This window comes from Octopus sinensis, linkage group LG23 (genome assembly GCF_006345805.1).
Source record: "Octopus sinensis linkage group LG23, ASM634580v1, whole genome shotgun sequence".
NCBI classification, from domain to species: Eukaryota; Metazoa; Mollusca; class Cephalopoda; order Octopoda; family Octopodidae; genus Octopus; species Octopus sinensis.
The window spans coordinates 26,379,863-26,394,417 of NC_043019.1; the positions used below are offsets into that span (position 1 = coordinate 26,379,863).

Consider the following 14,555-nt stretch of genomic DNA (forward strand, 5'->3'; position numbering starts at 1 on the left):
AGTTCAGATTCCGCCAAGGTTGACTTTACCCTTTATCCTTTTGGGGTCGATAAATTAAGGACCAGTTACACAGTGGGGTCAATGTAACTGACTGTCCCCCTGCCCCAATTTCAGACCTTGTGCCTATAGTAGAAAGGATTATTATTATTATATTATTATTATTATTATTATTATATTATTATTATTAAGGCAGTGAGCTGACAGAATTGTTAGCATGCTGGGCGAAATGCTTAGTGGTATTATGCCTGTCACTATGTTCTGAGTTCAAATTCCGCCGAGGTTGACTTTTCCTTTCATCTTTACAGGGTCAATAAATCAAGTACCAGTTACATGCTGGGGGTCAATGTAATGGACTAGTCCCCTCCCCTCAAAATTTCAGTCCTTGTGTCTATGGTAGAAAGGTTTATTATTATTATCATTAAAGCAGTGAGATGACAGAATTGTTAGCACGCCGGGCGAAATGCTTAGTGGTATTTCGCCTGTCACTGTGTTCTGAGTTCAAATTCCACCAAGGTCAACTTTGCCTTTCATCCTTTCGGGGTCGATAAGTTCAGTACCATTCAATTACTGGAGTCGATATGATTGATTGTACACCTCCCAACAAAAATCTAGGCCTTGTGCCCATAATATGTAATTATTATTGTGACATGTGGTTTTATAAAATAAATTCTTCTCTTTCCCCTTTTTTCTTTTCCCCTTTTTCTATTTATTCTTTGCTTTTCTTACTTTTTTTTATGGTTTGCACCACCCAGTCCTTTTTACTACATCTTCCCTCCCACATTGCCACATGCACACACACACACACACATGTGCACACATGCATTCTCCCCCTCCCCGTCTGTTGTATCAGTCCTACTGCTCCCTTTATGAATTATATACTTGTCTTGTGTTATCTTTTTAGGGAATTCTGTTGTATTCTGGCATTGCGAACCCAACTGTTCACAGCAAATATTGATATTCACACAAATAATTTTACACTTACACACACACACACTAATAATAATATGCCTACAGAGATACACATACAGACACATACAGCTACATGCAAACACATACATTCAGAGACACTCATGCACATTGATACCAGCACACACACACACACACACATTCAAAGCCAGCTGTAATATTAGCTTATATTTTGGATTTATTTCAGTTGAGTTGAATTTCAAATATTCTGGATTTCAAATATTCTATATTTCACCAATATAGTGTGTGTGTGTGTGGTGTGTGTGTGTGTGTGTATTTGTGCTTGTGTTCACATATATATATATAATGTCAGGTGATCATGTGACTGACCAGGTTTTCAAATGTTGTCACACATCACTGGTCACAATGTGCTTTTGCATTATTTTAGCATTCAAATGACGTCACCCTGCTGGCTTGAAGGAGCAGGCCAACACCCACCCCTTGATTAAAGGGAGACTGGAGTAATGTGAAATGAAGTGTTTTGCTCAAGAACACCACACACTGCCCAGTCTGGGAATCGAACCTACAATCTAGTGATCATGAGTGCAACAGCCTCACCACTAGACCACATGCCTTCACTATATACAGTAATACTATTTCGTCTGTTGTTACATTCCGAGTTCAAATTCTGCTGAGGTCAACTTTGCCTTTCATCCTTTCAGGGTCGATAAATTAAGTACCAGTTGTGCACTGGGGTTGATGTTATCGACTTAATAATAATGAAATTATTGTATACAGTGCTCAGGTGCACCACAACTTGTCAGAAAGTGCATATAAAGTACATGCAGTAATGTAGAAATGTCTGGAAAGTGAACATGCTTGTGTGTGTATGGAGGGGAGAAAATCAAGTGTAGTGTTGGCGAATCTCAGGAAGCATGGAAGTTAATCCCTTTATCTGTCCTTGTTTGTCCCCTCTGTGTTTAGCCCCGTGTGGGTAGTAAAGAAATAGGTACATACAGTAATACCTCACTTTATGAGGGCCTGCTTTACGAGACGCCAGGTTTGCGAGTTTTATTTTATAAATGAATATAAAAAGGCTAAACAGCCATTTTGTGTGTGTGTGTGGTAATGTCACAACATGTGGCAAAACTGGTTCTGGCATATCTACACAGCTGCATATAGCAACAGAGTAAAATGACCGCATAAAATTTCATTGCTACTACGGGAAATTATTGCTCTGTTTTATGAGTTTCCACTTTACAAACGATCTCTAGGAACAAATTTAACTTCTATGTTGAGCCATTACTGTTTACAGGGTAGCCCAAAAGTAGGTTTACAGTTATTCAACTGTCTGTTTTGCATTCATATATTAACAGTTTAGATCTGAATTATAAAAAATATGAAACCATTATTCTATGCTAATTTAGTTAATTTTGTCAAACTCCCATTTTTCAGTTTGTAAGATAGAAATTAAAATTATTTACATTATTTACATTTGATGGATATTTGCCCTCATCTTGTTTGTTGTTAACACTTTTCGGCTGATATACCCTCCACCCTTCATCAGGTGTCTTGGGGAAATTTCACATCTGGGTTCTCATTCCTGAGGTATTTTTCGATGGTGGTGGTGGTACATACCTACATATATCATCATCATCATCATTTAGTGTCCGCTTTCCATGCTAGCATGGGTTGGACGGTTCAACTGGGGTCTGGGAAGCCAGAAGGCTGTACCTGGCTCCAGTGTGATCTGGCAGTGTTTCTATGGCTGGATGCCCTTCCTAACGCCAACCACTCCGTGAGTGTAGTGGGTGCTTTTTACATGCCACCGGCACAGGTGCCAGACGGGGCTGGCAAACGGCCACGGTCGGATGGTTCACTTACATGCCACCGGCACTGGTATCACAGCTATGTATATATACATGCATATATGGGTACAGAACATATTCTTGTTTCAGGCACTGGGTTGCAGTCATGCTGGAGCACCTTGACCGGTTTAGTCAAACAAATTTACTCTAGTCTTTATTTCTTTCTTAAGTCTGATACTTATTTTACCCGTCTCTTTTACTTAAAATTTAAGTTTTGAGGAATGTAAACAAACAAACACTGTACATTATTTATATTTGACGGATATTTGTCCTCATCTTGTTTGTTGTTAACACAACCATTTTAGTCAGCTGAGGCTATAGAGAAGACAGTTGCTCAAGGTCCCATGCAATGGGACTGAACCCGGAACCATGTGGTTGGGAAGCAAGCTACTTACCACACAGCCAACATATACGCAAAGATACACATACACATGATGGGCTTCTTTTCAGTTTCCCTCTACTAAACCCACTCACAAGGCTTTGGTCAGATCAAAGTAACAGCAGATGGCACTTTCCCAAAGTACCATGCTGTGTGGCAGAACTTGAAACCTTGTGGTTAAGAAGCAAACTTCTTATCACCCAGGTGTTAGGAAGGACATCTGACCATAGAGACCATACCAAAGCTGACATGGTGCATGATGCAGTCCTGTGGCTCACAACATCCGGTCAAACCATTCAACCCATGGTAGTATGGAAAGTGGACATCTAATGATTATGATGATGATAAAAATGTCAGTTAAATCCTTTCTTTGCTACTTTTTACTGATGCTGTTACTGTTACTGTTTTTATTTTATTTTATTATTTTTATTTTGCAGACCACACCTACCACCTCTGATAATTCAGTGAAAACATCTTCGTCACAGCTACAAAGCTTTGGTCTCACAGACTACAATAAAGGTAAGAATTAGATAGAATTTCATTTTCAAACACAATATGTGTTCGACTGTGGACAAGTGGATATGGTATTGGACTACTTTCTCCACAGTCTTGAGTTCAAATCTGCTGCTAGAATCTTAATGTATTTCAAGGTATAACACTTTATTCTACCTTACCTCACTTCACCTTATCTCACACAGTACCACTGTGTAGTAATCACCATGGATACACAGTACCATTTCATAGTAGGTACTATAGGTATGCAGTACCACCTCAGTGCATAGTCAATTCTATGGCCACACATTAATGCTGCATAATAACTAATATGCTTTGGACATAGAGTACCACTCCATAGTAAGCACTATAGGTGTGCAGTACCACTCTGTTGCATAGTACATACATAGTAAACTGTATGTATATACAATACCAAGGCATAGTTTAAGGAGTACTCCGTCGGTTACAACGGTTACAACGATGAGGGTCCCAGCTGATATGATCAACAGAACAGCTTGCTCGTGAAATTAATGTGCAAGTGACTGAGCAATCCACAGACATGTGTACCCCTAACGTAGTTCTCAGGGAGATTCAGCGTGACACACAATGTGACAAGGCCGGCCCTTTGAAATACAGGTACGACTCATTGACTCATTTTTGCCAGCTGAGTGAACTGGAGCAATGTGAAATAAAGTGTCTTGCTCAAGGACACAACACATCGCCGGGAATTGAACTCACGACCTTACAATCGTGAGCCGAATGCTCTAACCACTAAGCCACGTGCCTTCACACCAATGCATAGCAGCCACTATGCTATGGATATAGAGTACCACTCCATAGTAAGCACTATAGGCATGCAGTACCACTCCATTGCATAGTACATACATAGTAATTCAATTCAATTCAATTCAATTTTTATTGGCTCAAAAAGCAAAAGCAAGGCCATGTAGGGGGACAGGGAGTTATGTACAGGGAGGGTGTTCATATAAAGAGTTCAGGCCATTTCTGGTCAAGAGAGACTTTGAACCAAGTGGTCGTCGGCATCTTCACTATCTCGTCCAGCAGCTTATTCCACGGATCCGCAAGTTGGACGGAGAAAGCCCCTCTCCTTCGATTGAGATGAAATCGTCGTAGATAGTAGCCACTATACTATAGATGTATAGCTACAGGCACCCAGTACAACGTCTCAAACAGAGATAAAACAATCATCTCATCTCATCTTTTGTGCCCGCTTCTTCCTGGGAGGATCTTAGGGAGAGAATCTTTAAGCATCAGGTATGAAGATACTATTGCATTGAAATTCAGAGAACTCCCTGAAGAAACTTAAGGATATTGAAACGGAGTGGAGACTATTCAGCTTGGTAGTTTCTGTTTCAGCTGTTAAATGTTGTGGGTGAAAGCAGCCTGGTGTGGTACCAAGTGGCAAGAGACTAAACACTGCTTGAAAACTACCAACAACAACAACTACAATGGAAAACAACCAAACCTGCTCCTATCTCACTGTGGCACTAATAATAATTCCTGATCTACAAAGATTTTAACCCTTCAGTATTCAGATTATTCCATCGAATGTATTGCTTGATTATTCACATCATCATCATCATCATCGTTTAACGTCAGTTTTCCATGCTAGCATGGGCTGGAAAGTTCAACAGGGGTCTGGGAAGCCAGTAGGCTGCGCCAGGCCCAGTCTAATCTGGCAATGTTTCTACAGCTGGATGCCCTTCCTAACGCCAACCACTCCGTGAGTGTAGTGGGTGCTTTTTTACGTGCCACCTGCACAGGTGCCAGATGAGGCTGGCAACAGCCACATTCAGATGGTGCTTTTTACGTGCCACCGGCACGGAGGCCAGTCGGGGCGGCGCTGGCAATGGCCACATTCGGATGGTTCTCTTATGTGCCACCGACTCTGGTATCACAGCTACAATTTCCATTGATGTCATGCATCATCTCATGGCTTTGAGATCTTGACGATGCGATTGTTTATTTTCAGAATGATATTGTAGATAAGGTGTGAGAGGCTGGATGTGGCCAGTTTGAGCATAAAACAGATAGAATTTTGGGGCCAGATATGCCTGGTTTAAATGCTAAAGGGTTAAACATACAATCACCAAAAATTTATGGTTTACTTATTGACTGACTGAATATAATTTCAAGGGTCCCTCCCAGAACTTTGATGCTTTTTCAGTTTTTCGATTTTTTGTTGACCCAGCCCTTCTTTAAAAAAAGGTTCTGTTTTTATTTATATCATTTTACTTCTAGGTGTTAGCCATTCGATGGATATGCCTTTAAACCAGAGTCCTTGTCCGACAGACAATTCCTGGTTAAATAAAGAATTATCATCAAAGCTACAGGTAACATTTCCAAATAATTATTTGTGATGTTTATGCCTTTATATCTAAAGCTTCTGTGTTTGGGCCTGCTCTCCAATATTCAGCCTGTAATGGAATATGTGTTCATGGTCACACATAGTCTACCTGGGAGTATAATAATTAATGTATTTCCAAGATGGCTGTTAAACTGGCAGGTTTGTGAGTGTTGGACAGACTGCCTTGGGCTATTGGTTCCGGCTCCCTGTGCCCTGAGTTCAAATACTGCTGAAGTCAATTTTGCTTTTCCTTTTGAGGGTTGCTGAATAAAAAAGTACCAGCGCTGTACTACAAGGGATCTGTCTGTCTGTCTGTCTGTCTGTCTGTCTCTTTCTAGAAGAAATTAACTGTCATTAGACCTTGAGAGTGATGGCTTGGTCTAAAAATGCCCAAGATGCTGCAGTAGGTCACAGTGGCAGCACTTCATTGTGACCATCAGGAGTTGAGGGCCCAAGGCAAAGCAGTGAATGTTTTGCGGGAAGTTTACCTGCTATTTCTAACACATCGAACAACCACATAGCAGCAACTCTTTTGTGGACTCATTTGATGTTAAAGATTTAATGATAATGGTGACGATAATCAAAAAAAAAAAAAAGATAAAGGAAATTATTATTATTATTATTATTATTATTATTATTATTATTATTATTATTATTATTAAGGCGGCAACTTGGCAGAACCATTAGGAGACTGGGTAAAATGCTTAACAGCATTTTGTCTGTCTATGTTCTGAGTTCAAATTCTGCTGAGGTCGACTTTGCCTTTCATCCTTTCAGGGTCGGTAAAAGAAGTACCAGTTGAACACTGGGGTCAATGTAATCAACTGAGCCCCTCCCCTAAATTACTGCCCCTGTGAAAAAATTTGAAACCACTATTATTATTATTATTATTATTATTATTATTATTATTATTATTATTATTATTATTATTATTATTATAATAATAATAATAAAAGAAATCATTACGTGTCTGTTCTACATTCATTGCAGTCTGGCAGCTCTACGTCTATGGAGAAAGTGAAAACAGTGGACCTTGTCAGTAATAAAAGGTCCGTAATGGCATCGGAGAATGTGGGAGCTTTGAAGGTGTTGCAAAGATATTCTGTTAGCAGCCAGAATGAAAACAACAGAGAAAACCAGTAAGTGGGACCCCCCCCCCCCCAGAAAAACTTCATGAGGTTTTTCAGTTTGTTTTCATTCTTTCTCGACAATTTTTAAGCATAAGCAACCTTTTTTCAAGAAGCAGGGCCACATGAGACATGGTTCATCATCAGAAGGACTGGAAGCCTGCAGTACTGGAAAAAAGTTATAGGGGTGGCTGTGTGGTAAGAAGCTTGCTTCCCAACCGCATGATTCCAGGTTCAATGTCTTCTACTATAGCCCCAGGCTGACTGAAAGAAAGCCTGTCACATGTGTGTGTGTTTGTCCTGCACCACTGCTTGACAATTGGTGTTGGTGTGTTTACATCGCAATAACTTAGCAGTTTGGCAAAGAAGAATGATAGAACAAGTACCAAGCTTTACCAAATACAAGTCCTGGGGTCAATTCATGCGACTAAAATTCTTCAAGATTTTGCTCCAGCATGGCCACAGTCTAATGACTAAAACACGTAAAAAGAATAAAATAAACCTATCTTCTGAAGGCTCGGCCTTTTCCCCTTTTTTAAGGGCCAGAGGTTACCTCTGGTTTTCTGTATGGCATTTGATAGATAAGGGGCTAAATTTCCTCCCAATATGTAAAGGAAAGTGCATAGAATTATGTTAATTACTCATTTATAATAATTTCAGTCACTGGACTGTGGCCATGCTGGGGCACAACTCTCAAAGGTTTAGTCCAGTGGTTCTTGACCGTGGTCTGTATGCTTAAAAGCACTTTCCATTCTGCAATTATATATATATTCTTTTATTCTTTTACTTGTTTCAGTCATTTTACTGTGGCCATGCTGGAGCACCGCCTTTAGTCGAACAAATCAACCCAGGACTTATTCTTTGTAGGCCTGGCACTTATTCTATCACTCTTTTGCCGAACCGCTAAGTTACGGGGATGTAGACACACCAACATCAGTTGTGAAGTGATGGTGAGACAGACATGAAGACACACAAACATGTATACATATGTATGTGTGTGTGTATAGTGTGTATATATATATATGTGTGTATATGTGTATATATATATATATATATGTATATATAGATATGTATATATATAGATATGTGTATATATAGATATGTGTGTGTATATATATATATATATATATATATATATAGATATATATATATATATATATATATGTATATATATATGTATATATATATATATGTATATATATATAGTATATATATATATGTATATATATATGTATATAGATATGTATATATAGATATGTATATATATAGATATGTGTATATATATATATATATATATAGATATGTGTATATATATATATATATATATATATATATATATATATATATATATATATATATATATATATATTGTCATCAAAAAAGGGGTAGAATTAATTAATTGTTAATAAATTCGACCAAGCAGTATTCGGTATGTAAGACCATTTACGGTATATTTGAAGTATTAATTTATAAAAATATGGTAAAGTAAAAAAATTCACTTTACCACACACCGAACTTTTCAGAAATAGCAGCCAAAAATTTGGCTATTTCTTCAACTCCAAATAAAAGTCTCCAGACAATGCATACTCAGAAAATAACTCACATAGGTATAAGGGAAAAACAATGAAAGATCACATCCATATACGATACCCGAGGACAGTCTGTTTCTGGATTTGTGGGTAAAACGCCACTTTTCCTTCATCAGCTCAGAGATTTCTTCTGATTTAGATTTGAAAGATACAGATATATATATATATAGATGTGTGTATATATATATATATAGATACAGATATATATATATATAGATGTGTGTATATATATATATATATATAGATATGTGTATATATATATATAGATATGTGTATATATATATATATAATATATATATATATATATACATGATGAGCTTCTTTCAGTTTCTGCCTACCAAATCCACTCACAAGGCTTTGGTTGGCCTGAGGCTATAGTAGAAAACACTTGCCCAAGGTGCCATGCAGTGGGACTGAACCGGAACCATGTGGTTGAGAAGCAAGCTTCTTATCACACAGCCACACCTGCACCTATATATATATATATATTTGTGTGTGTGTGTCTTGGTGTCTGTGTTTGTCTTCTCATCACCATTTGACAACTGGTATTGGTGTGTTTATGTCCCTGTAACCTAGCAGTTCGGTAAAAATGACCGATAGAATAAGTACTAGACTTAAGAAATCACTTCTGGGGTTGATTTCTTTGACTAAAACCCTTTAAGGGGGGTACTCCAACATGGCCACGGTGAAATCACTGAAGCATATAAAAAAAAACAAAAGAATAAAATAAAACAAGATTTTTGAAACATTGAATGGGTCTGAGAGTCCAGAAGAATAAATTAGGAATTAAGGGGTTCCACAGACAAGAAATGGTCGGGAATCACTGGTTCAACTCCATTCATATATTCTGTGTCTATTATGATGTTTAATTATTTGACCATTTTTTTTCTTCAGGGATAATATACACCACTCCATGACGATGTTGAAGGGGAAAAATGACATCTCTGTGGAGAAGTCTTCAGCTCAGATGTCACCGATTCCACTCGACAGTCCAGATGTTTCCGATGAGTTCAGCATCGAGATTTTGGGAGATGAAGCTGAGGAGGATGAGGAAGAGCAACAAATTGTTATTTCTGAACACCAACACAATGTTATGTCAAGTTTGGCCTTACTCTGGAAAAATGGTAAACTCTGCGATGCTGCCATTGGTAATGGCACCACAAAAATAATGGTAAGGTTTTGATTGTTTAGCATCACTTTGGTTTCAGTACCATTCATCATCATCATCACCACCACCACCACTACCATCATCATCATCATTCATCGTTTAACCTTTTTGATACCAATATACCTGAGATCACCTTTGGTTCTTTGGTGCAAACTTCATCATCATCATCATCATCATCATTTAGCGTCCACTTTCCATGCTAGCATGGGTTAGATGGTTCAACTGGGGTCTGGGAAGCCAGAAGGCTGCACCAGGCCCAGTCTGATCTGGCAATGTTTCTACTAATGCCCTTCCTAACGCCAACCACTCCGTGAGTGTAGTGGGTGCTTTTTACGTGCCACCGGTACAGGTGCCAGGCGAGGCTGGCAAACGGCCACAATCGGATGGTGCTTTTTACGTGCCACCGGCACGGAACATGCCATGGTCAGGTTCCAACCTGGGCCACAGCAACAAAGTCCACTTGCCACACTTCTCAGTCCATCATCATTGCCTTCAAGTCCCGGATACTTATCCAAGCCAGTGTCTGCAATCAAATGATGTAAATGTGATGACATTTTCCTTTCTTTACATCACCATGAAGTGGGTTCCACAAGACTGATTTGGATGCTTCCACTTCAGAGTGGTGCACCCAGTGACCAGATAGCCACAGACTTCTTTGCCTAATTTTCTTGCTAACTTTTGGCAGGTCTCCATAAAGGCATTCGTTTGTCATATGTTGCTGCTATTTCACATTTAGGGCCACTCGTAGATCTAAATTAAAACTTTCTATCAAAATTAATGCTGATTTATGTTCCAAACAGCAGCTTAACCCTTTTGCATTCTGATTTTTCTGTCAAATATAATGCTTATTCATTTTCAGTCTTCCATGAAAATTCAGGACACCTGAGTGTATTTGGGAGAATTATCACCTTTGCTTGTAAACAGGTGAGGGTTGGCCACAGGAAGGACATCATGTTATAGAAAATCCTGTGATTGATCCGTGCAAGGACGGCAAAGTGGATATTAAATGATGACAATGGTGATGTCAATGCCCTTCCTATTACCAACACTTGACTGTTGTTCAAACGAGGGGTACCTTGATTCCATGGGTCTTCGACAATGCACAACACTTTTTTGGTTCTGAAGCTGTGACAGTGCGGAATATCTGCATTCAGTCATGTTTGCATGCACACATACACGTGCATGTCTGCACATGCATGTGCATTCATACACGCACACCCATACAATGGGTTTCCTGTAGTTTCCTTATTACCAAAATTCCCTCACGTGGCATTGATTATCTTGGAGCAATATAACAAGACATTGTCCCCAAACTGCCCAACATTGGAATTGAACCTGAAACCATGTGGTTGTGAAGCAAACTTTCTTAACCACACAGCCATACCTGCACCTGTGACTATTTGAAGTGTTAGTAAAACTAATGTGACTGTATGAAATGTTATTCTTTTATTCTTTTATGTGTTTCAGCCAGATGGCTGTGGTCATGCTGGAGCAAAACTAATGTTGTTGTTTATGCTTTCTTTCAGGTTCACAAAGTCGTGCTGTTGGCAATCTGTCCAAGACTGCTGTCTATGTTTAATGCAGATGTACAAGCCAACCGTTTCCTGCAGGTAAATTTCCCCCAAAGGGTCAGTCGAGAGGCCCTGACAGCCTTTGCTGAGTATATGTACAATGGTGTCCTCAGTCTGACTCCCAGACTCTTAGACCAGTTACTGCTGATCGCTCTACAGCTTGGAATTAAAGAACTGGAATTGCTCTGTGATGCCAACTTGATGACTACCCCAGACAACCGAAAGACTTCAACCTCCAGCCTTAATAACATCAATTTACACTCTGGGCGTGGCTTCAGGACGACACCTGTTTACCATCGGCAGCAGAACAAAGTCCGGCACATTCAGCAACAGCAGCAACAACAACAACAGCAACAGCAACAACAGCAGTATCTAAACTCGCATTCATTCATTGATGACTCGGATGTTCCTATGAACCAGAAGTTCCTGCAGGAGGCACATGTTCGTCAAAGGTTTGGCTATTCGTCATTGCATCAAGACCGCCAATCCGATATGTATCAGGTGGCCAACGCCAATGTAGGTTCTTCGAGCGGATCGGCAAAACTCGTAAGCTCTGTGGATGATTACCAGCTGGATGATGCCATTAAGATTGAACCAATTAATGTTGATGATGAGAAATATAGCCAACATTCTGACATGGAAGATCACCTAAATCCGGCCGTTTCATCCAACTTCCATCAAGCGACAGAGGAATTGGTAAATCATGCTAACGAGTCTTCTCCTAATGAGAAAGACAACATCCCTACTTCATCATTTCAGCATCTGTCAACAAACACTTCTAGTTTTTCCGACACGAGATCTCTGATTGACTTTCAAAACGGTTCCACTGTACGTCAGAGACAGTCGGCCAACAAGAGGAATTCGTCAAATATTAGTTTCACTATTAAAAACGAAAATGTAAGCCAGTTAGATAGCGACCAAGATGACTGTGTAGAGGTGACCCCTAACGAAAGTACTGTCAGTTCTCGTAAGATGAGTAAATTAGAACTTTTTAGTTCCAGAAACTGTATTGATGTTGAAATGTTACCTGAATGTGAAATGGGTTCGATTCAGATAACCGATATAAGAAGTGGTTCACACAACACTGCCGTGTCTTGATTTTTAGTTAGTGCTGCTGAAAAATAGAGAGAGAGAGAGAGGGAAAGAAAGAGTGAGAGAGAGTGAGAGAGCGGACAGAAGCAGGTGAGAGAAGAGGTGGGGGTCTTTTAGAAAGAAAGAAAACAAAGACAAAAACAAAAAGACAAAAAACAAACAGTAGCTTCTCAATTTCTGTTTTCATATTCTTGGTTAAATTTTTATATGTAGAACTTGAGAAGTGTTTGTGTGACCAACAACACACACCTACCTACCAATCTGCCAGCCAGCCAGCCAACCACTACAATAACAACAACAGAAAATGACAATAGCATTAGTAACAATTATCTCATCCTACTAAGTAGCCATTTTATTTATTTACCAATGGCGTGGTTTAAAAATAAAAATAAAAATGAATCACAAATTTTTTTTTTTTAATATTTTTTTTTACTTGTTTATTGTTTCAGATTATAAGGAAGTGAGCTGGCAGAATCATTAGCATGCAGGATCGTTAGGACGTTGGGCAGATTCGTTAGGATGCTGAGCAGAATCGTTAACAGGCTGAGCAGAATCGTTAGCAGGCCAGGCAGGATCTGGCAGAATCATTAGCATGCTGGGCAGGAACATTAGCAGACCTAGCAGGATTGTTAGGCTGGGCAAGATCGTTAGCAGGCTAGTCAAGATCGTTAGCATGCCTGGCCGAATGCTGGCAGAAACGTTAGCACGCCAGGCGAAATGCTTAGCAGTATTTCGTCTGCCGTTACGTTCTGAGTTCAAATTTCGCCGAGGTCGACTTTGCCTTTCATCCTTTCGGGGTTGATAAATTAAGTACCAGTTACGCACTGGTGTTGATATAATCGACTTAATCCGTTTGTCTGTCCTTGTTTGTCCTCTCTGTGTTTAGCCCCTTGTGGGTAGTAAAGAAATAGGTATTTCATCTGTCTTTATGTTCTGAGTTCAAATTCTACTGAGGTCACAACCACAAAGATATGTGCACACACACACACACACGCACGCACATACACATGACAGGCTTCTTACAGTTTCTGTTTTATACCAAATTCACTCACGTTGCATTATTCATCCTAGTACTATAGTAGAAGATGCTTACACAAGTGGCTGTGCAGTGGGACTGAACCTGGAACTATGTGATTGTGAAGCAAACTTGTTAACTATACAGCTTAGCCTGTACCTATAAGCAATGGATGACCTTCATAGGGAATTGAACCCAGAAATTGAGCGTTGGGTTCCAAAGGCATCAGAGTTACATGTGCAGGAGAGACGACGGTTCTGGTTTTGGAAGGACATATGATGTTAATTAAATATGTTAATTAAATTAAATGTGTTAATTAAATATGACTAAGAACTTTTAAGAACTTTATTTTATCTTATGCAAGAAAAAAGGTTAAAAATTAAATAGGCGTGGCTGTGTGGTAAGAAGTTTTCTTCCTAACCACATGGTTCTGGGTTCAAGCCCACTGCGTGACACCTTTTGGCAAGTGTCTTCTAGTATAGCCTTGGACTGACCAAAGCCTTGTGAGAGGATTTGGTAGATAGAGACTGAAAGAAGCCTATCATATATATATATATATATACACATACATACTTGGTGACCCTGTCAGTGCAGGTGTCACTTAAAAGCACCCAGTTCACACTGTAAAGTGGTTAGAATTTGGAAGGGTACCTAGCTGTAAAAACCTTGCCAAAACAGTTACAGAAGTCTGGTGCAGGCTTCTGCCTGGCTAGCTCTTGCCAAACTGTTCTACCAATGCCAGCACAGAAGACGGGCATTAAATGACAATAATGATGATATCTATCTATTTATCTATCTATCTATCTATATATATATATATATATATATATATATATATATATATATATATATATATATATATATACTGGTTGTTCTATAAAACTAAAGTATTTAGCATCTAATTCAGCGAATGAATTCATCAGTGGGCAGTTTAGCATAATGGTAAAACATTCAGCCAGAAGCTTTGAGGGATATGGGTT

The 14,555-nt window shown here is 39.2% G+C and overlaps 1 protein-coding gene across 1 annotated transcript in view; it reads left to right on the plus strand.

Moving 5' to 3' along the window:
- The window catches only part of LOC115223428, a 50,921-nt gene extending 37,949 nt beyond the window's left edge, over positions 1-12,972 (plus strand). The window contains exons 3-7 of the mRNA XM_029793967.2: positions 3,591-3,672; positions 5,908-5,999; positions 7,004-7,152; positions 9,624-9,900; positions 11,424-12,972. Coding sequence (XP_029649827.1) covers positions 3,591-3,672; positions 5,908-5,999; positions 7,004-7,152; positions 9,624-9,900; positions 11,424-12,566 — 1,743 coding nt within the window. The 3' untranslated portion in view covers positions 12,567-12,972. The remainder of the gene's footprint in view (positions 1-3,590; positions 3,673-5,907; positions 6,000-7,003; positions 7,153-9,623; positions 9,901-11,423) is intronic.
- The last annotated feature ends 1,583 nt before the right edge of the window (positions 12,973-14,555 follow it).